Here is a 23271-nt window from a genome sequence, read left to right on the forward strand (position 1 = left end):
ACCCTCTCCTTCCCGGGGACCCTGACTCGAGGCGGACGCGGGACCCCCTCCTCCTTCCCTTCCGCGTCCGCGTCGTGCCGCAGGCCTCAGCAGGGAACCAGACCCGGGACGGGACGCAGGGCCGGGAGCGAAGGCAGAACCCCAGGAGCTGAGCCGCGCGAGGCAGCGCGAACCCGAAGGGATGGGCATGGGGGTGGGGGGGGGGGGTTGGCAGTGACGTCATAGGATTAACCTCCCTGTGCCAGGCCAGGTGCTGCCCCCTCGGAGAGCCACAGTCTCGGAGCTGACGGACCTGGGAAGCGTGAGGCGGAGCCAAGCCTGGGGTCCCCAGCAACTGGTTCTGAGTTCGAGGCTTAGACAGGCCGGCACCCCAGCCTGGCACCTGCGATGTAGTTGTCCGCGATGTCAACCCGTGGGTGGGCATTCGCGTGCGGGTTCTGGTGGCCGAGTCGGGTGTGCACTTATTAATTATATGCAAGCACCAGAGTGCGTGCGCGAAGTGGGGGACGTCCAGGTGGCAGCGTTTCTGCAGCGGGTGGCCTGGGTCCGGCAGAGAGATGGGCGCACACCGCCACTCAGCGGCGGCCAGCGGCGTGGCATCCTACAGAGAGGCTAGTGCTCAGGGCCTGGATTTGCCACCTGCTTGCCCTGCTCTACCCCATCCTCAGATCCCCCACGCCCAGAGATTCCGCACTCTGGCTTGGGTCCCTACGCCGCTCTGGGGTCCTGAATTTTCTTCCTAATTATCGTCTTCGCCTTTGTACTTTTGATCCTACCATTCCTTCCTCCAGGAACAACCCTTCCTTATTCTCCTGGTTTACTCTTTTGTTGTTGTTGTTGTTGGATAAGCTAAGTCTACATTTCTTTTAATTGTTATGGATACTTAATAGTTGCAGAGAATTATGAAGATGCATGTGATGTTTTGGTACAGGTATAAAATGTGTAATGATCAAATCAAGGTAATTGAGGTACCCATCACCTCAAGCATGTATCATTCCTTTGTATTAGGAACATTCCAATTCCACTTCTAGTTATTTTTATTTGTATTTTATTTATTTGTTTATTTATTAGAGACAAGTTCTCACTACTTGGTTGCCCAGGGTGGAGTGCAGTGGCATTATCAGAGCTCACTGCAGCCTCAAAGCAGTTCTCTTGCCTTGGCCTCCCAAAGTGTTGGGACTACAGGCCTGAGCCACCATGTCCCATCCAGTTATTTTGAAATATACAATAAATTGGCCGGATGCGGTGGCTCAGGCCTGTAATCCCAGCACTTTGGGAGGCAGAGGTGGGACGATCACTTGAGGCCAAGTATTGAAGACCAGCCTGGGCAACATAATGAGACCTCTGCCTCTACAAAAATTGTTTATAAAATAATTAATTTAAAAAGATACAATACATTATTGGTAACTATAATCGTTGTATTGTGCTACCGAATACCGAATACTGGATCTCATTCATTCTAACTGTATTTTTGTACCCATTTCCCCCCCTCCCCAGTACCCTTCCCAGCCTCTGGTAACTATCATTCTGCAATCTACATTTTGCTTTTTTTTTTTTTTTTTTTTGAGATGGAGTCTCACTCTGTCGCCCAGACTGGAGTGCAGTGGGGCAATCTTGGCTCACTGCAATCTCCACCTCCCGGGTTCAAGCGATTCTCCTGCCTCAGCCTCCGCAGTAACTGGGATTACAGGCACGCACCACCACGCCCGGCTAATTTGTGTATTTTTAGTAGAGACGGGGTTTCACCATGTTGACCAGGCTGGTCTCGAACTCCCGACCACAGATGATCCGTCCGCCTTGGCCTCTCAAAGTTCTGGGATTACAGGCATGAGCCACGGTGCCCGACCATCTTCCAAAACTCAACTGTGATGTCCCTCCTCCAGAACGCCTGACGACAGGACATGACTTTTTTAAATCCCCAGTGCCTAAACGTCTAAAGAGCTGAGTGGGTTGCCTAGGATCGGCCAGGCCTGGATATCCGCGAGCAGATGCGGATTTCCACCAGGGGGCGCTAGGACGCCACGACCTTTCACTATGTGCACCAGGGGGCGCTGCCGCCCGCCTTGGCCATCCCGGACTGGGAAGTCCGACCCTAGGATTAAGCCCCGCCTAATTGGGAAAGGCTCTGAGAAACTATTTGCATTATCTTGAAAGGGCCGTGCTGAATGGTTGAGGTAGATAAGCCGACTGTGAAACAAGCTCTCTCATTGGCTTAAATTTCCCCCCTCGCTCTGCGTCGCCATCCCGGCCCTGCTGGACACCGGGGACAGTAGGAAGCCGCGGGGTGGTGGCGAGAGAGGACCCAGGTGTCCCGACAGTGAGCGCCGCGGGGCGCAGGCTGGGCCAAGGTGCAGGCGGCCAGGGTGGGAGACTGTTCGCCCCGCCCTGACTCCTCCTCTCTTCTCTGCCAGTCCAGGAGTCGGAGATGTGCAGCTAAAGAAAGCGCATCTGGGGACGGACATATCTGGCACTGCAGCCCTCGCCACCTGCCTCTCCACCCACCGAGGCCCTGGCGACCCTGGCCCCACCACGCTACCTTGAGGTAGGAAAAGGAGGCTCCTCAACCACAACTTCTGACCTCCCAGGGTGTCTCCCTCGGGCCTCTGAAGAGCTTAGTTTGCCCCTCTGGGAAGTGGATCCTTGGCTTCTGGTGCCGGGGGTACCCTGGAGGCCCCCTCACACGAAGGCTGCTTCTTACAGAGTCGCTCGAAAGTAGGGCCCCAGGGCTCGCAGCAGCATGGGCACCGAGAGAGAAAGCCCAGAGCCCGACTGCCAGAAACAGTTTCAGGCTGCAGTGAGCGTCATCCAGAACCTGCCTAAGAACGGTGAGGCTGCGGGGACTCGCATTTGGACTCGCATTCAGGACGCCTGGGGTCTGATTCTGAAGAAAGAATGGTCCTGATCATTGTAGTTTTTACAGACGCCCCTGCCTGAGCTGTCCTGGGGGTTCCCTCCACTTCCTGCCCCAGTCCAGATGCCCTGGGTGGGACCCATCTCCACCTCTGCCCTTTCCAAGCGGGGTTCTCCCGCCCCTCCGCCCCTTGGAGCTGGGAGTGATGTTCTGCCCTGGCTTCCGAACTCTGCCCAGGTTCTTACCGCCCCTCCTATGAAGAGATGCTGCGATTCTACAGTTACTACAAGCAGGCCACCATGGGGCCCTGCCTGGTCCCCCGGCCTGGATTCTGGGACCCCATTGGACGATATAAGTGGTGAGCTCCCGGCTGGCTGGGCAAACAAGCCTCAGCTGTCAAGCAGCCCTCTCACAGCCCTCTGTCCCCAGGGACGCCTGGAACAGTCTGGGCAAGATGAGCAGGGAGGAGGCCATGTCTGCCTACATCACTGAAATGAAACTGGTGGCACAGAAGGTAGGGGCTGCAGGTTCTTTGTCCCCAGGCTCCTGGACAGCTGGCCTGCCCCTTGCCCTTCCAGTTCTGACCCCCACTACATTTCCTAAACATGGACCCCCTCGTGGGAATCACCACCTTCATGTTACCCCCAGCCCTGCCTATCTTTGGCCCCTGACTGGGCACAGGGTGGAGGTGTGTGACAGGGCAGGAGCAGGGCGGAAGGGACAGGAGGCCACTCTCTCCCCAACAGACCCCCTCCCCCACAGGTGATCGACACAGTGCCCCTGGGTGAGGTGGCAGAGGACATGTTTGGTTACTTCGAGCCCCTGTACCAGGTGATCCCTGACATGCCGAGGCCCCCAGAGACCTTCCTGAGAAGGGTCGCAGGTCAGACTCCCAGGCTGGGAGCTCCAAAAGTGCTGAGTGAACTCAGGCTAGGTCTAGCCTGAGGTGGGCTGGGGGCAGAGGGCTCCAGGTGACATCCCTGTTAGAACCCCCACGCCCCTGAGAGGTGGATCTCAGGCAGCATCCATGGCTCATCCCGAATAGGGGCTTGATCACACTGGGAGGTGCCAACCTCTCCCCAGCCCCACCTCTGGGTGCTGTGTCTTGGCAGGTTGGAAAGAGCAGGTTGTGAATGGAGATGCTGGGGCTGTTTCAGAGCCTCCCTGCCTCCCCAAGGAACCGGCACCCCCAAGCCCAGGTTAGTGCTTAGGCAGGAGGGGTGGACCAAACCAGGCTGGGGGAGGGCTGGAAGGGAGAAGGCTGGATGCCACGCTGTGCCCTCCACAGACACTGAGACTTCCTGTGCTCACAAAGGCAGGGACTGGGGTCTAGGATTCCTGTTCCAGGGCCTTGCTTCTGGTGCCCATCTGTGCCTCAGGTGGTGATATCTCCAGTGCCTTGTATCTCTAGTGTCTCCTAAACAGTTGTTTCTGTCCAGTGCACACCTCTGCTCTCCGTCCACAGCTTCCCTCTGGGCAGTAACTCTACCAATCCCTCCACAGAGTCCCATCCACCCAGAGACCTGGACTCCGAGGTTTTCTGTGATTCCCTGGAGCAGCTGGAGCCTGAGCTGGTGAGACCAGTCCCCATTCCCCTTTTTCCCACTCTGCTGTGCTCCCACTCCCACCCTCAGCCCTCTGACTCATCTCAGCAGGGTTGGGCAGAGCAGCAGGCAGCATCTGGAGGAAAGCGTGATCCCAGGAACAGCCCTGTGCCCCCTACAGAGAAAGGTGAGCTCCTGCCCAACCTTTCACCCACTTCTGCCTTTTCCTGTGGTCTTGGCATCCCAGGCCTTCTCTTGGCTGCCTTCCTAGGGCAGAGGTGAAAGTCCATTGCTGGGCACTGAGCGAGAAGCCTCTGTCCAGGAGGGGCTGCCAATCAGCCAGATACCTGCCTGGGTGGGCAAAGTCCCCGCCCCCCCTCCTGTCCCCAAAGGGCACCCAGGAGTCTGTACCCTCTGCAGGTGCTGAGTAAGGCCAGCGGGATGGGAGTCCTAGCCCAGCTCTCCCACCTACAGCTGCACAGCCTCGGGAAGTCATCTATACTCTCTGGAACCCCCGTTTGGAAATCTCAGAAGACAATGAGTTCTGCCCTCTTCCCTTCTAGAACTCCTGTTGTGTGTTAGGTCCTGTATGGACATTTTCAAAAGTATCTCCTTTATTCCTCTGAGCAAGCAGCCCTGTGAAGGAGATGACATCTTCTCCTAATTTTTAGATGACAAAATGATGCCCAGAGAAGTTAATGACTTTGGCCGGGCTTGATGGCTCACGCCTGGAATCCCAGCACTTTGGGAGGCCAAGGCAGGCAGATCACCTGAGGTCAGGAGTTTGAGACAAGCCTGGCCAACATGGTGAAACCCTGTAGCTACTAAAAATACAAATATTAGCCAGGTGTGGTGGGCACCTATAGTCCCAGCTATTCGGGAGGCTGAGGCAGGAGAATTGCTTGAATCCAGGAGGCGGAGGTGGCAGTGAGCCGAGATCATTGTGCCACTGCACTCCAGTCTGGGCGACGGAGCAAGACTGTCTCAAAAAAAAAAAAAAAAAAAAAAAAGTTAATGAGTTGACCTGCATCGTAAGCGGCCGTGCTGGGATTAAACCTCCAGCAGCCCATTACTCAGCTACATAGATGGACTTTGCAAGAATCACACTTGGTCCAAGGATTGGGTTCCACTCCCACACTTTCCTGGGCTTGCCCCAGCCTGCCGCCCCACTGCCCAGAGCTGAACTGCCTCCTGAGCCCCCTTCCCTGTGTGTCTGTGCTCTGCAGAGGGGAGCACAGCAGGGCCCCAGGAGTTGGACGTGTGGCTGCTGGGGACAGTTCGAGCACTACAGGAGAGCATGCAGGAGGTGCAGGCGAGGGTGCAGAGCCTGGAGAGCATGCCCCGGCCCCCCGAGCAGGTGAGTCCCCCACCCCATCGGACAAGATGACGGCAGAATCTGGTCTCTGTTCTGGGCTCCTCATCCAGCCCCTTTTGTTTTTGTCCTCACGCCTCCACCTGCCCAACTCTCTCTCCAGAGAATGGCGTGGCTCCTGCAGCAGACAGGAGGTGGGGATGAGGGTGGAGGGGGCTGACGTGCTTCCACTCTGAAGGCAGAGTGGGCGGGGCCCTTTGCCATTCTCCCCTCCCTCTGCCTGGAGAGAAGCTAAGCCGCAGGACTAATCCCGCGTGGGAAGGTCATGATGTGTCTGCTCTGGGCATTGAGGACGCTGGTCCCTGTTGTCCCTCTGTCAGGTCTTCCATTCCCAGAATTAGGATTTGCCCCAAATGGTTCAGCCCTTGCATCCCTCTCACCTCCTAGCTCTGCTTGCCCCTGACACTTGGGCTCCTGGGCTTCTGCAAACTAAATAACAGCTGCCATTGCTGGAGCCCCGCTAGGCGCCAAACACTCATGGGCATCTTCCCACTGAATTCACACAACAGCCCTAGGGATAGTTTCTTTTCACCTCCCTTTTAGAGAGGGAAACTAAGGCTCCAAAGGGCTAATTTGCCTGAGGGCACACAGCCTGGGACAGCCTCTCTGAGCTGCTGTGAGGATTCAACCATGCATGTTGGTGCTTCCGTGGTGCCCACCACACAGAAAGCCTTCTCCAGTCGGTTCTGTTGCTACTATTGCTGTTAATATTAACACTAAGCGATGGAGTTGGCAGTGGTCCCTAGTCTGTCTGCCTGCAAAGCTGGTACCCACCATTAATTCTGAGCGGGTCTGTTCTTGAAAAGCCTGAGGTGGTGGGGGCAGGAGAGGGCTGGATTCCCAGATGTGAGGGGTCTCTGGGGTGACCTCTAACCCACTCAGCACAGCAGGGGTGAGCCCACAGCAGCAGGATTTCCTCAGATCCACGATGGCTAACTTTTCAACACTGCCCCTCCCCCTCAACAGGGCTTGCTTTCTTTTCTTTTTTTCTGTTTTTTTTTTGTTTGTTTGTTTTTAATTTTGAGATGGAGTCTTGCTCTGTCGCCCAGGCTGGAGTAGAGTGGCATGATATCGGCTCACTGCAACCTCCGCCTCCTGGGTTCAAGTGATTCTCCAGCCTCCAGAGTAGCTGGGACTACAGGCGGCACCACCATGCCCGGCTAATTTTTGTAGTTTTAGTAGAGATGGGGTTTCACCATGGTCCCCAGGATGGTATCAATCTCTTGACCTCGTGATCCACCCACCTCAGCCTCCCAAAGTGCTGGGATTACAGGTGTGAGCCACCACGCCAGGCCCCCTTTTCTTTTTTTCCTACCATTTACTACTTTTAAATGTTGAAGATTTTAAAGTAGATTACAGGCCAGCATGGTGGCTCACACCTGTAATCCCAGCACTTTGGGAGGCTGAGGAGGGAGGATCTCTTGAGACTGGGAGTTCAACACCAGCCTGGGCAACATAGCAAGATCCTGTCTCAAACAAACAAACAAGCAAAAACAGATTATAAACATCATTATGTTCCACCCCAAAAGAGTTGGGTTCATATCTCTCAAAATAGGCCAGGCGTGGTGGCTCACGCCTGTAATCCTAGCAATTTGCAGACCAGCCTGGCCAACATGGCGAAACCCCGTCTCTACTAAAAATACAAAACTTAGCTGGGCGAGGTGGCAGGCACCTGTAATCCCAGCTACTCAGGAGGCTAAGGCAGGAGAATCACTTGAAACTGGGAGGCAGAGGTTACAGTGAGCCGAGATTGTGCCATTGCACTCCAGCCTAAGTTACAGAGCAAGACTCCGTCTCAAAAACAAACAAAAAACATATCTCTGAAAATAAGAACATTCTACCTAGCCCAAACATCATATTATACACAATTATTAATTTCTTAATATCATGAAATATCCAATCTAAATTCCAATTTCTCCAGTTATCCTGAAACCACCTTTTCCAGCTGCTGTTTTTCCAGTCTAGGACCACACATTGCATCTGTTCCCTTTTCAATTCTCTGTTAATCTAGCTTAGTCCTTCTCCTTGCTATTGACTTGCTGACCAGTCTGAGCTGGTGTCCTATAGAATGTTCCACCTTTTGGGTCTAATTACATCCTCATGGGTGGTTCCTCGATATACATTTCCTATGAACTGGGGGTTAGATCTAAACACTGGATTAGAGTCAAATAAACATTTGGGCCGGGCATGGTGGCTCACGCCTGTAATCCCAGTACTTTGGGAGGCTGAGGCAGGCAGATTGCTTGAGCCCAGGAGTTTGAGACCAGCCTGGGCAACATAGTGAGACCCTGTCTCCACAAAATATATTTTTAAAAATTAGCTGGGCATGGACTGAAGCAGGAGGATTGCTTGAGCCCAGGAGATTGAGACTGCAGTGAACTATCATGGTGTCATTGCACTCCAGCCTGGGCGACAGAGTGAGACCTTGTCTCAAAAAGACACAAAACACAAAAAACTGCAACATTTTGGACCAGACTACATCAGAGGTGATGTTTTTTCATGGCAGAGGACACATGCTATCTGGATGTCCCACCATTAGTAACTCTAGCATGGACCACTGGCATGGCTGAAGGGAGTCTGATCCCACCATTGTAAAGTCATGTTTTGCTCCTGCAGTCAGATAATATCCAGTCCCGCATCAACTCCATTTGCCAGTTTTTGACAATTGCTAATCCTTGCCTGAGTCAATAATTTAGTGATTGCCAAAAAAAAGCTGACTTTTAAATGCTACGGTTCCTTTAACATCTATTAGCTATCATTTGTGTACTGTTTCCCTCATCATCTTGGGTTTCCCTGAAATACAGTGGAAAGGAAGGGTAAATGCTTCATTCTTTATCTTTAGTTATCTATTTTTAAAGTAAGAAATTAATTTAGGCTGGGTACCGTGGCTCACACCTGTAATCCCAGCACTTTGGGAGGCTGAGGTGGGCGGGTAGATCACCCGAGGTCAGGAGTTTGAGACCAGCCTGACCAACATGGTAAAACCCCGTCTCTACTAAAAATACAAAAATTAGCTGGGCATGGTGGCAGGCCTCTATAATCCCAGCTACTCAGGAGGCTGAGGCAGGAGAGCAGGAGAATCGCTTGAACCCAGGAGGCGGAGGTTGCAGTGAGCTGAGATTGTGCTGCCGCATTCTAGCCTGGACGACAGAGCAAGACTCCATCTCAACAAAAAAGGAAAAAGAAAAAAAAAAAGGAAAAGAAAGAAATTAATTTAAAAGCCACCTACCTAAATGGTGACAAAATTCCAGTTTTCTTTTGAGTATCACTGTGGGCTCATGGATTTCACAGATTCTGTATTCCCAGGAGCCACAGTCATTCTTCTTCTTCTTCTTCTTTTTTTTTTTTTTTTTTTTGAGATGGAGTCTCACTCTGTCAGTCAGACTAGAGTGCAGTGGCACAATCTTGGCTCACTGCAACCTCCGCCTCCCAGTTCAAGCAATTCTCTGCCTCAGCCTCCCGAGTAGCTGGGATTACAGGTGCCTGCCACCATGCCCGGCTAATTTTTTTGTATTTTTAGTAGAGACAGGGTTTCACCATCTTGGCCAGGCTGGTCTTGAACTCCTGACCTCGTGATCTGCCCGCCTCAGCCTCCCAAAGTGCTGGGATGACAGGTGTGAGCCACCGTGCCCAATCTGCCACAGTCATTCTTTTTGATGCTCAGTCACAACTTTGGCCATTCGAGACCCTTTCAAACCAGGTCCTATGTTCTTATAACACGACCTGATGAATCTTTAAAAGTGGCCTTGCTTTCCTGGTACAAGGCGCCCCACATTCACTCCCACCTTCCCTGCCCTAGGCCTGGAATCAACCACTTCTCCAAGGAGCCTTAGCTCCTTTTTAGTGGAGAATGATAGTTGGAAACTAAAATCTGGGTACCCAGGGTCCTCATTTGAAATATGTGGCACATCCTTAACAACAGAAGTCTTCAGGTAATACCAACGGTCATTGCTTTGTGGCCCAGAGAAGATGGCATGGAAGCCGCTCCCTCTACCCACAGCCTTTCCAGCCTCTCTTGACACTGGGATTGCCCTGGGAAGGAAGATATGGGAGGGAGTTGGCATTCAACCTGTCAGGACCACCTGGGGGCCACTTCCCTTCTAGTGTTGCAGACTTGGGGCAGGGTCCTTCCAGTCTCCCACTGAATTGGAAGCAGGTTCCTAGGGAGGTTGTGCTGAGGCCTGGACTGGCCTCTGACTCCTTCCCTCTTGGCTGCAGAGGCCGCAGCCCAGGCCCAGTGCTCGGCCATGGCCCCTTGGGCTCCCGGGGCCCACGCTGCTGTTCTTCCTCCTGTGGCCCTTCGTCGTCCAGTGGCTCTTCCGAATGTTTCGGACCCAAAAGAGGTGACTGTCATTGGAGGGGTCTCTGCAGCCAACTGAGACTATCTTGTGTGCCATGAGCCTTCCTAGGGTTTAGAAGAACAGCATTCAAAATTCCCCCTCCTGTCAGTGTTTGCCTTCGCACCTCCTCCCCTAACGCAGCGCGGGGTGCAAATAAGACCCCACCCCTCCCTGCACCTTCATAGGGACGTTTCCTTCCCTCCCCGCAACCACCCAGGCTTTCCTGGGAGGCTGCAGTTGTGGTGCACGTCCCCGGTGCTGGGTTGGCCGTGACTCGGGGGCGGGGCTATCGGGTCTCAGCCCCTGCCCTCCCCACCCTCTGGGTCACCTGACTCTCTTCCCACCCCTGCTTCTCCCCGAGGAGGTTCAGCTCTTGGGCAAGTTGGGACTCGGGCCGGGGCCTGGAAGAATGATTGGCTGGGAGGCTGCGGGAGGGAGGCCAGGAGGCCCCGACCAGTTGGGAGGAGGGAGCAGGCCCCGGGGGAGGGGGATGAGCGCAGTTTGCTCGTCTTCCTCCCCTGCCGGCCCCCTCCGCCCCCACACACACTCAGGACGTCTTCACTGAAGATTCACTTACAAACGAATGTTTCACTCAATAAAAGAAAACCATAATCTTCTACTGTCTGGTCCCCTACGGAGGGAGCGGGGAGCGGGGCCTGGAGCGGGAGAAGCACAAGTCCCTTTCCTGCTCCCCACCCAGTGCCCCCTTGATGGCCCTGAAAGAGGCCGGCGGTTGGTGTTTCTGAATGGGGAATATTTTCCCTCCTCCCTGGGCAAGCGAAGGGAAAACAGGCCTCGGTGTGGAGGGGAGAGGGAGGGGAACCAAGGGTGGCCCGGGGCGGGAGGGGGGGCACCCTTGGGAGGGCGGAGCCCTGCCCGCCGCCCCGTCGGGGACGCGGGGTCCGAGCGAGCTGGGGGTGGCGGGGAGGAGCGGAGCAGGGCCGGCCGGGGTCGAGGAGCTGGTTTGGCCCCCGCCCGAAGGGGACGGCGGCAGCTCCAGCTCCGCGCCCCGGGCGTAGGGATGGGGCTCGGAGCCCCAGGCCCCAGAAATGTCCGCTGCCCCCTCCTCAGCTGCCTGTTCCCGGTGCCCCACCTTGACCTCTGGGCCTGGGCCTTCCCAGGGAATTTTCTGGAAGGCCAAGGCCCGGCGAGAACCTCGTCGTCGCCCAGCCCTGAGTAGAGGGCAGGACCCTGCGCGCCTGGAAGCCCCCGTCGGGGCGGGCCGAGCGCCCGCGTGCACTCGCCTTCCGGGGGGTACAGGCCAGAGGCCTTGGCCTCCCTCTGTCAGCACCAGCTCTGTCGTCCGTGGGCCGCCTTGGCTCAAGCCACGGCCCGGCCTGTATTCAACGGCGAAACTGGCCGCTCTGGGCGCCGCCTGGTGCCAGCGCCTCCAAGTCCACTGGCCAGGGTCCCTACCAGAGTCCCCCGCCGCTGCCACCACCTGGGCCCTAGGACCTTCCTATCCCCGGGTAAGGAAGAGGCAGTTCTGAAGGTCCCTGGCTGAGATCCTTACACTCTTGAGTTCCCTGTCAGCCTCTAGTCTTGACCACCGCCCCAGGCTTGGCCATCATTGACCCCACTGGAAGCCACAGTCACTCTTTAGTCGTCAGTCCTCTCCAAGCCGGGAAGGCATCCCTGAAGCTAGACGGTGCACTCTGCACGGCTCAGCCCAGGGTCACAAGCACAGGCTGAATAGCCCCTGTGATATGGCTGGACTGCAGCAAGCAGGACAGACAACAGCAGGGCCACCTTGGTGGGGGATGCAAGCCCAGGGCTGAGGCCAGCTCCACTACTTGCACAGTAGCTGTGGAACTTGGGCAAGATTTTTTTTGAGACTGAGGCTGGCTTTGTTGTCAGGCTGGAGTGCGGTAGTGCGATCTCGGCTCACTGCAACCTCTGCCTCCCAGGTTCAAGCGATTCTCCTGCCTCAGCCTCCCTGGAGTAGCTGGGACTACAGGCACATGCCACCACGCCCGGCTAATTTTTTGTATTTTTAGTAGAGATGAGGTTCACCGTGTTAGCCAGGATGGTCTCGATCTCCTGACCTCATGATCAAAGTGCTGGGATTACAGGCGTGCGCCCCCGCCCCCAGCTCTTGGGGAAGATTCTTAACTGCTCTGGGCTTGGGTGGCCTTGTTTGTGAAATAGGGTTGATCTCTTCTTCATAAGGCAGTCCTGGGGTTTACCAGTGATGGGGCATGTTAAATGTCTGGCAAAGGGTTAGAACCCAGCTAATAGTAAAGTTGCCTGGCCCCTTGACAGAATTCTAGAATTCCACAAGCTATTCCTCAGTCCACCTCTCCCCCAATATGACAAATGAGACCATACAATGGAGCCCAGTCCAGGACACTGAGGCTGGGCTCAGCTGTACCTTCCAAATGCCCCAAATTGGGGTACCCCAGAATCATCTGGGGTCTGAAGATGTGGTAACAATTTGGAGGTCTCTGTGATAACCAAGTTCTCTGCAAAACCCCTTTTTCCTCCAGGAGTGCTCTGAGGGGCAGTTCTTGCTCTCAGGAAGCCTGCTAAGGGATGAAGCCACACAGAGCGGGGAGCTTTTCAGGTGGACCGGAGTTCTTGGAAGCCCAGAGAAAACAAACGAAAGTGTTCATTTTCAGAACATACAGCTGTGCCCAGAGGCCCGCATGCTTGCGGCTCCCCTTAGAGGCGTCTACATTGGCCATGCCCATCACCACTGGCCCCCGCCCCCCCCCCATATCTCATACTGCCCCAGAGCCACCGAGGTCCCAGACTAGCCCTTTCCTGGCACATAATGCTTGGTCTTCCTAAAATGCCCCTCTTCATGCCATTTTGCCTGAAAGTTCTTCATCCTTCAGAGCCAGCCAGAAGTCACTTGCTCCTGACACTTGTCCATAATTCCCAGCTCCCACGCACTCAGCTCATTGGCTCCCACCGGGATTTCCCTCACTTGCCATTTTGGCTGGCTGTGGTCTGATGGCCTCTCCACAGTCCATGAGCAACTTGAAGGCAAGGATGGCATTCCACCCCTCTTTGTACCCTCCTGGGTGCCAAATGATATAGGGGCCGAATAAGGTTGAAGTTGTTGGGAATGAAAAGAACGAAATCCAGAGTTTTCCCCGATTTTAAGAAAAAACGGGGTTTTGTGTTTGTGACAGAAAAATGGCATGGGGAGGTCACAAAGACCCGCGCTGTAGCCAGAACTGCCCCATGGTTGTCATGTGACCTTGGACAAGTCACTTATTTTCCGGGTGTCTTAGAGATGCCTTATCTGCAAAATGGAGACAGTCATTCCTATCGTGCCTAACTCGCCAGGCTGTGGTGAGGTCACATGGTTCTGTGCGTAAAAGGTGCACAGTGCAAACGTGCTGGAATGCCAGGGATGCTATTAAGGAAGCAGTAAGAAGGGTCACTGGGTGTGTGGCGAGGGAGAAGTGGAAAGGGCGCCAAGATTTTAGGTCCCAGTGACTGGTATGGAGGGTTCTCTGGGTCCTCTCAGTCCCTGTTTATGGAGGGCAGGGCGCTGGGGTCTGGAGAATTTCTCTCTGAGAAACTATGCCCCCGGGGGAATCGGCCCCCCAGCCCTGCGCCAGAATCCCCTGCCGCAAGTTTCGGGGCAAGGTCTCCACCATGCTTCCCTCCCAGTCTTGCCCAGCGCCCACTTATGAGGAAGGGCCTCTGCAGGTGAGACCGGCTTCCCTCTCGGATAGCCAGGGCTGATGATTTCAACTCATTAATCATTTCGAACCTTTCCCAACAAACAGCCTCATGGCCGGCCCAAACCTCCCCTGTCCCGGCTCAGGAAATGATCTCGGTCGGAAGTGAAAAGACCAAATCGGCCCCAGGAGGCCATTTTCTTCGACAGAAGCTGAGGCCTGGGGGCGAGGCCTTCCCCCTGCTTCCCTTCCATTCCCCCGCCCCCACGCTTTCCGATCTCGGCCCAAAGAAGAGGCTTGGCCGCGAATCACCGGTTTGCATTGGCCCCTGGGGCGTGGGCGGCTTTCTGAGACCAGGCTGGGGCTGGGACTCCACCACCTTCAGCTAAGGGTACCGAAGTCTGTCCGGGAGTCGGCGTCACCGGGACTCGAACCTGCCTTTTCGTCTTCCAAGGCCTAGTGCGAACCTGCTGCGCTAAACTCAGTCACACTGTCCCTTTAAGGCGGCACTTTTTATTCTTCATTTGTTTACTTCTTCATGCGCTTTTCGTTCTTTACAAAATGTGCTCGCGATATCCTTCCGCAAGTGTCAATCTCAGGCACTCACCAGCCGCCTTGAAGCCGTTTCTGTAATCTTAAGAATCGCGAGTTACCAGCCGTGGGCCGACATCTCTCTTTATAGGATTTAATTCTTATACATTTTAGGGACTACTTTTTAGGAATAAACCATTCTTGCATTAGTTAATAAAGGTTCATAACCTTCGGAACCCTTCCGCTGAGAACAGAATAGGATAGTAGCCTTTATAACGCACCTTTTCATAAAAATATTCTGTGTGGACTCTCATAGGCCATCGAATCTTCTCGTATTCCTGAAACAGAATGGTACGGTCCAGAACCCGCCCCATCTTCTCTGCGATTGGCCGTCCTTCCTCAGTGAGTCGTGTGATTTTTCACCAATGGCCGCTCGCGTTTCTTTAGCGAGGGCTAAGCGATGGAAGGAGGTGGCCAGGGAGACGCCCCCTACGCGTTCTGGGATTGGCTACGTCGCACGGCGCGCGAGGACGGCGGGCCCGAAAGATAAGAACTACGACTCCCGGCTCCCCGCAATGGGAACTCCATTACGCATGCGCATGGGCGGGGCGAACAAGCTTCTATATAAAAGGGGCGCAGAGGGCTGGGAGGCAGCAGTTGGAAGTTGGCAGGTGGAGAGGCAGGTTGGGAGGGAAAGTCGGGGGAGGAGGCGGAAGAGGAGCTGTGGGAAGCGGGAGGAGGGAGGGAGGAAAAGAGGAGGAGGCGGAGGAGAACTGAGCAGAGCAGAGCATCGAGCCAAAGGGGAGATGAGTTTGTCTGTCCTCTGCTGAGGCTCCGGCCGGGCCTAGGGAACTGGGAGCTTAGGTGGAAGCGACACCCGTGGAAGTGGGAGGAGGTGGCTCCGGGACTTTAACCCCTTGTGGGCTCTGCGGCAGGGGATTTAACCCTTTGTGGATCTGGCCCCTCGGAGGCAGCGTCATCGGTAGTTTTAACCCCTTCGGGGCTGGGTTTCACCCACTGGACTTACCCTCATCACCTTGCTTACCAACTCCTTTATTGGGGTGCTCCGCTTGGAGGTTTGAGGCCCACCTCCGCACATTACGTACTGTTCCTGCCGCTGCACCCCCTTGGACCCGCTAGCTGGCCGCACTGTGGACGCTTAACCCTTTACTGACTTGAGCTCCCCAGATTGCAGTTGGAGTTTGCTGATAGAAGGACTAGCTAAAGGCGTCACTGCAGGAATTACAAACTGAAGAGGACTCTGTTGGACTGTTTTTCTTTTTTTTTTTTTTTTAAGAAAAACTCCATTTTTTTTTTCTTGAGGACTTAGTAGCCAAAATTTCTCAAACTTCGAGGACTCTACTAGCCATGGCCGAGCCATTCTTGTCAGAATATCAACACCAGCCTCAAACTAGCAACTGTACAGGTGCTGCTGCTGTCCAGGAAGAGCCGAACCCTGAGCGCCCCCCAGGCGCGGAGGAGCGGGTGCCCGAGGAGGACAGTAGGTGGCAATCGAGAGCGTTCCCCCAGTTGGGTGGCCGTCCGGGGCCGGAGGGGGAAGGGAGCCTGGAGTCCCAGCCACCTCCCTTGCAGCCCCAGGCCTGTCCAGAATCTAGCTGCCTGATAAAGGGCGAGAAGGGCCAGAATGGGGACGACTTGTCCGCTGGCGGCGACTTCCCGCCGCCGGCAGAAGGGGAACCGAAGCCCGAGGCCGAGCTGCTCGCCCAGCCTTGTCATGACTCCGAGGCCAGTAAGTTGGGGGCTCCTGCCGCAGGGGGCGAAGAGGAGTGGGGACAGCAGCAGAGACAGCTGGGCAAGAAAAAACATAGGAGACGCCCGTCCAAGAAGAAGCGGCATTGGAAACCATACTACAAGCTGACCTGGGAGGAGAAGAAAAAGTTCGACGAGAAACAGAGCCTGCGAGCTTCAAGGATCCGAGCCGAGATGTTCGCCAAGGGCCAGCCGGTCGCGCCCTATAACACCACGCAGTTCCTCATGGATGATCACGACCAGGAGGAGCCGGATCTCAAAACCGGCCTGTACTCCAAGCGGGCCGCCGCCAAATCCGACGACACCAGCGATGACGACTTCATGGAAGAAGGGGGTGAGGAGGATGGGGGCAGCGATGGGATGGGAGGGGACGGCAGCGAGTTTCTGCAGCGGGACTTCTCGGAGACATACGAGCGGTACCACACAGAGAGCCTACAGAACATGAGCAAGCAGGAGCTCATCAAGGAGTACCTGGAGCTGGAGAAGTGCCTCTCGCGCATGGAGGACGAGAACAACCGGCTGCGGCTGGAGAGCAAGCGGCTGGGCGGCGACGACGCGCGTGTGCGGGAGCTGGAGCTGGAGCTGGACCGGCTGCGCGCCGAGAACCTCCAGCTGCTGACCGAGAACGAACTGCACCGGCAGCAGGAGCGAGCGCCGCTTTCCAAGTTTGGAGACTAGACTGAAACTTTTTGGGGGAGGGGGCAAAGGGGACTTTTTACAGTGATGGAATGTAACATTATATACATGTGTATATAAGACAGTGGACCTTTTTATGACACATAATCAGAAGAGAAATCCCCCTGGCTTTGGTTGGTTTCGTAAATTTAGCTATATGTAGCTTGCGTGCTTTCTCCTGTTCTTTTAATTATGTGAAACTGAAGAATTGCTTTTCTTGTTTTCCTTTTTAGAAGATTTTTTTCCTTAATGTGAAAGTAATTTGACCAAGTTATAATGCATTTTTGTTTTTAACAAATCCCCTCCTTAAACGGAGCTATAAGGTGGCCAAATCTGAGAACAATTAAATTCATTTTAGTTATAATAAATTTAATATTTGTAAATGTAACATAGTTTCAGTGTGATTTCTAGAGCTAATTCAAAATAGTATTATTTTATGTGATTGCATTTTTGGGGAGGGGTACCGAAATCGTTAAATTTGTCAGTTTGCAAAAATATCAGTCTTTAATGGGAGAATTTTCAATTTGCCAATTTTTTCCTTGAATGGGTTTGGGTTTAAGTATGCTACAATACACAGTTCAGGCAAAATATAAAGATTTAATTATCTTCAATACTTAAGTGTGCTTGCTTTCTAGTGCCTTGGTTTTCTTTCTTGATGCTGGAAAAATAAACCGGTGTTGAGTGTTTAGGTGACTGGAAAGTGGCTACAATCCAAAATTTTAAATTTAAGTCTGCCTCCGCCATTCAAAAGTCTAATAACAAAAAATGTAAACCTAATTTGACAGTTTGTTACGTTAGACAACTGTCAGCATTTCATTCCTACAAGTTGGTTTTCAGTGATCTCTTCCATCCCCCCAGTAAGGCTGGAAGAAGTTCCTGGATGCCTGGAAGAGGCTCTTAGCAAACTTCTTAGTGCAAGCAATGGTTAGATTAATTTGTGGGGCAGCTCTTTAAGACATTCAGAGGTGGGAAATACTGGATTTATAAAGGAAATGGCTGTTTGGGGGATTCCAAGGACTTACCCTAATTGTCCAATACTACGTGCTCTGTATACAAAAAAAAAAAAAAAGGAATAGGAGCTATCCACCTTTCCATGTGGGTCAAACTAAAATTAGAAATGTCCCCTCACTGCAGATCAAATGTAAAGCTTCCAGTTAAGGAGCTAAATGAGGTCCTCAGCTGAACGAGGAACCCTGTACATTTCCTTGAACAGCCCTATTCTAAATCGCCTAAACTATGCTGATAGCTGTTTAGGTTCTTGAGTAGTTCTGCTCTTAAATGTAGGGAGGCCCTGAGAACTAATTTTTGCCCCAAAATAAAAATAGAAATTATGAGATTATTCCCTCCTGTCACTTTGGTTAACCCAGTCCTTCACCTGCCCTGTGTCAGTGTTTCCTGAGGGCAACTGCGTTGCTCAAATCACTAACACAGAGGTTCCTTAACTTGGGGCCTTAGAAACCATTGTGGGCCTTGGGGTCCATGAACCCCATGAAATTATTTGTAGACTTGTGTTATATGTACATTTTTCTGGGGAGTTCAAGAGAGTCATAAGATTGTCAAACTCCTTGAAGGTTCAGAACCCCTGCAGGGAAGGGGGAAGAAAACCCTCCCATTAGGAAGCATGCTTTTGCAGTTAAATGGCGGTGATTGAGGTGATAGGGACTTCAAGAGTAAAATGCACCTTGTGATGCATAAGAAGCATACACAAATCAATAAATCAAGGGAGATTACACCAGTAGGACTAAATCAGGGCCTTCAAAGCTGGACTGAGTTGGTCCTGTTCTGGCACATATGGTCCACTGGAGACAATGTATGATTGTGTTTTTCTTTGGCCTAAAAATTATATTAAACATTTATTTTGAAATAGTTTTCTTCGTGTTTTTAATTTTTCTTCTGCTATGACGTCATGCAGCAGCCCCAGAAAAACAGCTGCTTGGAAAGGCAGCAACAGTGCCCTCTGGCTTTACAGTGCAGAGCTGAAGGCTCATTTTGACTTAACTGTAAGATGCAGTAGTGATTATCTCTGATATAAGACCCTCTTTTTTTTTTTTGAGATGGAGTTTCGCTCTTGTTGCCCAGGCTGGAGTGCAATGGCATGATCACCGCAACCTCCGCCTCCCAGGTTCAAGCGATTCTCCTGCCTCAGCCTCCCTAGTAGCTGGGATTACAGGCATGTGCCACCACGCCTGGCTAATTTTGTATTTTTAGTAGAGACGTGGTTTCCCCATGTTGGTCAGGCTGGTCTCGAACCCTGACCTCAAGTGATCTGCCCGCCTCAGCCTCCCAAAATGCTGGGATTACAGGCATGAGCCACTGCGCCTGGCTAAGACCCTCTTCTTAAAGAAGGATTCATCTATGAATATCTTGTTTCCCCTACTATTAGAAAAATATTTACAAAATGAATCTTGGAAAGACTATAAATGCATTTATCATCAGAAAAAGTATGTTTTAGAAGACAAATTCAGTCCAGTCTTCAAATATACAAGTATCTAGGCTGGGCCCAGGGGCTCATGCCTGTAATCCCAGCACTTTGGAAGGCTGAGATGGGCAGATCACCTGAGGTCGGGAGTTAAGAGACCAGCCTGACCAACATACAGAAACCCCATCTCTACTAAAAATACAAAAATTAGCCGGGTGTGGTGGTGCATGCCTGTAATCCCAGCTACTTGGGAGGCTGAGGCAGGAGAATTGTTTGAACCCGGGAGGCGGAGGTTTCAGTGAGAAGAGACTGTGCCACTGCACTGCAGCCTAGGTAAGAGCGAAACTCTGTCTCAAAAAAAAAAAAAAAAAAAAATACATATATATACACACACACACACACACACACACACACACACACACAAATATCTAATTATAAGTAACTTTTTTTTTTTTTTTTGAGACAGAGTCTCGCTCTGTCACCCAGGCTGGAGTGCAGTGGTGGGATCTCAGCTCACTGCAAGCTCCGCCTCCCGGGTTCACGCCATTCTCCTGCCTCAGCCTCCCGAGTAGCTGGGACTACAGGCGCCCACCACCTTGCCCGGCTAGTTTTTTGTATTTTTCAGTAGAGAAGGGGTTTCACCGTGTTAGCCAGGATGATCTCGATCTCCTGACCTCGTGATCCGCCTGTCTCGGCCTCCCAAAGTGCTGGGATTACAGGCTTGAGCCACCGTGCCTGGCTATAAGTAACTCTTATACATTACATCAGTTTACCTTAAGCTATGCATGTCTGAATTTTGCTTTCAAAGGCACTAGCATTTTACCTTTTTTATTTTGCATTTATATTCTTACAATGATGAGGTTTATTCAAAATTTCAATTTTGTATTAATACTTTCTACACTTCTTTTTTTGAGATGGAGTCTCATTGTCGCCAGGCTGGAGTGCAGTAGCGTGATCTCGGCTCACTGCAACCTCCGCTTCCTGGGTTCAAGCGATTCTCATGCCTCAGCCTCCCGAGTACCTGGGATTACAGGCGCACACCACCGCGCCTGGCTAATTTTTGTATTTTTAGTAGAGACGGGGTCTCGCCATGGTTGCCAGGCTGGTCTCAAACTCCTGACCTCAAGTGATCTGCCTGTGTCAGCCTCCCAAAGTGTTGCGATTACAGGCATAAGCCACTGCACCCGGCCTTTTTTTTTTTTTTTTTTTTTTGAGATGGGTCTCTCTGTGTCGCCTAGGCTGGAGTGCAGTGTCGTGATCTGGACTTACTGCAACCTCCATTTCCCAGGATAAAGCGATCTTCCCACCTCAGCCTCCCGAGTAGCTGGTACTTGCCACCATGCTTAGCTATTTTTTTTCCTGGGGTTTTTTTTTTTTTTTTTTTTTGAGAGACAGGGTTTCACCCTGTTGCACTGGCTGGTCTCAAACTCCTGGGCTCAAGCAATCGCCCTCCTCAGCCTCAGCCTCCCAGAATTACAATTGTGAGCCACCAAGCCCAGCCTATTCCTACACTTTTTTTGGGGGGGGATGGGGGGGTGAAGTCTTGCTCTGTCGCCCAGGTTGGAGTGCAGTGGCGCGATCTCGGCTCACTGCCAGCTCCGCCTCCCGGGTTCACGCCATTCTCCTGCCTCAGCCTCCCCAGTAGCTGGGACTACAGGCACCCGCCACCATGCCAGGCTAATTTTTTTGTAATTTTAGTAGAGACCAGGTTTCACCGTGTTAGCCAGAATGGTCTCGATCTCCTGACCTCGTGATCCGCCTGCCTCGGGCTCCCAAAGTGCTGGGATTACAGGTGTGAGCCACTGCACCCGGTCTCCTAGTTCTACACTTTCTATTGAAATATTTAACTAGCATATTGCTCTCCTGGCAGAGAGGAGAATTAGTTACCTATATTTTAATTAAAAAAAAAAAAGTTAGGCCGGGCATGGTGGTTCATGCCTATAATCCCAGCACGTTGGGAGGCTGAGGGGGGTAGATCACCTGAGGTCGGGAGTTTGAGACCAGCCTGACCAATATGGAGAAACCCCATCTCTACTAAAAATACAAAATACAAAATTAGCCGGGTGTGGTGGTGCATGCCTGTAATCCCAGCTACTTGGGAGGCTGAGGCAGGAGAATCACTGAATCCGGGATGCGGAGTTTGCAGTGAGCCCCAGCCTGGGCAACAAGAGTGAAACTCCACAAAAAAAAAAAAAAAAGAAGAAGCCGGGTGTAGTGGCTCACATCTGTAAACCTAGCACTTTGGGAGGCCCAGGCAGGTGGATCACCTGAGGTCAGCAGTTCCAGACCAGCCTGGCCAACACGGTGAAATCCTGTCTCTACTAAAAATACAAAAATTGGCCGGGGGCGGTGGCTCACACCTGTAATCCCAGCACTTTGGGAGGCCAAGGTGGGCGGATCACGAGGTCAGGAGATCAAGACCATCCTGGCTAACACAGTGAAACCCTGTCTCTACTAAAAATACAAAAAATTAGCTGGGCGTGGTGGGTGCCTGTAGTCCCAGCTACTTGGGAGGCTGAGGCAGGAGAATGGCATGAACCCGGAAGGCAGAGCTTGCAGCGAGCTGAGATCGTGCCACTGCACTCCAGCCTGGGCGACAGAGCGAGACTCCGTCTCAAAAAAAAAAAAAAAAAAAAAAAAAAAAGCCGGGCGTGGTGGCTCAAGCCTGTAATCCCAGCACTTTGGGAGGCCGAGATGGGCGGATCAAGAGGTCAGGAGATCGAGACCATCCTGGCTAACGCGGTGAAACCCAGTCTCTACTAAAGAAATACAAAAAAACTAGCCGGGCGAGGTGGCGGGTGCCTATAGTCCCAGCTACTCGGGAGGCTGAGGCAGGAGAATGGCGTGAACCCGGGAGGCGGAGCTTGCAGTGAGCCGAGATTCTGCCACTGCACTCCAGCCTGGGTGATACAGCGAGACTCTGTCTCAAAAAAAAAAAAAAAAAAATAGCTGGGCATGGTGGTGGGTGCCTGTAATCCCAGCTACTCGGGAGTCTGAGGCAGGAGAATCACTTGAATTTGGGAGGCAAAGGTTGCTATGAGCTGACATCATGCCACATTGCACTCCAGTCTAGGCAGCAGAGTAAGATTCTGTCTCAAAAAAAAAAAAAAGCTTTTTTTTTTTTTTTTTTTTTGAGAATTGGGGTTTCACCTGGGCCCGGTGACTTACACCTGTAACCCTAGCATTTTGGAAGGCCAAGGTGGGGAGAATGCTTGAGCTCAGTAGTTTGAGGCCTGCCTGGGTAACATGGTGAAACCCCGTCTCAAAAAAAAAAAATTGGAAAAAAAACCAAAGCTGTGGTCTCCCTTAGTTGCCCAAGTTGCCCAAGCTAGAGTGCAGTGGCACTATCATATCTCACTGCAGCCTCAAATTCCTGGGCTTGAGTGATTCTCCCACCTCAGGTTCCTGAGTAGCTGGGACTAAAGGCGGGTACGAACACACCCAGCTGATTTACCTATATTAAACAGGGGGCTTTGATGACAAATGATCCCCAAGCCCACGCTAGCCTTTCACTTAAGTCCTCTGTCAAGCATTTTAACTGAGCTGCTCAAAAGACCAGGCTTACAAATTAGCAATTTCAGTTTGTTCCCTTTTTCCTCCTGGGGCCTAGGTATTCAATCAGGAAAAACTGCTTCCCAAACTGACACAGCTAGCTGGACAGCTTTTCTTAGAGCCCTTAGGAGACAGGGTCCTTTAGACTTCAGAGTTTTAGGAGAGAGAGCCAGGGAGTTCCAGATTGGTTTAGTTCTGAAAAATATACTAGGTATCTCTAAAGAGGGGAGGCATAATAAAGATTAGACAGGCCAGGCACAGTGGCTTCATGCCTGTAATCCTAACACTTTGGGAAGCCGAGGCAGGAGGGTCACTTGAGCTCAGGCACTCGAGACCAGCCTAGGCAACATAGTTACCAACACAGGCAACAAACACCAGCCTCCTCTCTATTAAAAAGTAAATTTAGGCCAGGCATGGTGGCTCACACCTGTAACCCCAGCACTTTGGGAGGCTCACTTGGGATGGATCACTTGAGGTCAAAAGTTCAAAACCAGCCTGGCCAACATGGCAAAATCCTGTCTCTACTAAAAATACAAAAATTAGCCAGGCAGGCATGGTGGCGGGCACCTCTAATCCCAGCTA

At 52.5% G+C, this 23271-nt stretch overlaps 2 protein-coding genes and 1 long non-coding RNA gene across 14 annotated transcripts; 2 read left to right on the forward strand and 1 right to left on the reverse strand.

Annotated features, from left to right (window-relative positions):
* Nucleotides 1–2252: 2252 nt before the first annotated feature.
* ACBD4 (acyl-CoA binding domain containing 4) lies at nt 2253–10724 on the forward strand. 12 transcript variants are annotated; one of them, XM_065531700.1, is made up of 11 exons: nt 2253–2317; nt 2412–2542; nt 2701–2825; nt 3089–3209; nt 3281–3365; nt 3614–3734; nt 3964–4050; nt 4355–4425; nt 4504–4582; nt 5622–5752; nt 9986–10724. In XM_065531700.1, exons 3-11 carry the CDS (start codon nt 2738–2740, stop codon nt 10112–10114), a joined length of 912 nt encoding a protein of 303 aa, XP_065387772.1. In that variant the 5' UTR covers nt 2253–2317; nt 2412–2542; nt 2701–2737; the 3' UTR covers nt 10115–10724. The 12 variants fall into 12 exon arrangements, with proteins under 12 accessions (XP_065387772.1, XP_073876002.1, XP_065387773.1 ...); XM_074019901.1 differs by having other exon boundaries at nt 4507–4582; XM_065531701.1 differs by having other exon boundaries at nt 2417–2542.
* A 3322-nt stretch (nt 10725–14046) lies between these two features.
* Nucleotides 14047–14623, reverse strand: LOC141408832 (uncharacterized). Its single transcript, XR_012425949.1, has 2 exons — nt 14555–14623; nt 14047–14376 (listed from the first exon to the last, which is right to left on the reverse strand). It is a non-coding gene; the product is annotated as an uncharacterized lncRNA (long non-coding RNA).
* A 302-nt stretch (nt 14624–14925) lies between these two features.
* Nucleotides 14926–17106, forward strand: HEXIM1 (HEXIM P-TEFb complex subunit 1). Its single transcript, XM_005584493.4, has one exon. The coding sequence runs from the start codon at nt 15642–15644 to the stop codon at nt 16719–16721; it is 1080 nt and encodes a 359-aa protein (XP_005584550.1). The 5' UTR covers nt 14926–15641; the 3' UTR covers nt 16722–17106.
* The last annotated feature ends 6165 nt before the right edge of the window (nt 17107–23271 follow it).

The sequence above is a fragment of the Macaca fascicularis genome, chromosome 16 (assembly GCF_037993035.2).
Source record: "Macaca fascicularis isolate 582-1 chromosome 16, T2T-MFA8v1.1".
Taxonomy (NCBI): domain Eukaryota; kingdom Metazoa; phylum Chordata; class Mammalia; order Primates; family Cercopithecidae; genus Macaca; species Macaca fascicularis.

Coding starts and splice junctions, on each gene's coding strand:
- ACBD4 (XM_065531700.1), top strand. CDS start 2,738: ATGGGCACCGAGAGAGAAAGCCCAGAGCCCGACTGCCAGAAACAGTTT. Junction 3,210..3,280: donor CCCATTGGACGATATAAGTG/GTGAGCTCCCGG, acceptor CTCTGTCCCCAG/GGACGCCTGGAACAGTCTGG. Junction 3,366..3,613: donor TGAAACTGGTGGCACAGAAG/GTAGGGGCTGCA, acceptor CCTCCCCCACAG/GTGATCGACACAGTGCCCCT.
- HEXIM1 (XM_005584493.4), top strand. CDS start 15,642: ATGGCCGAGCCATTCTTGTCAGAATATCAACACCAGCCTCAAACTAGC.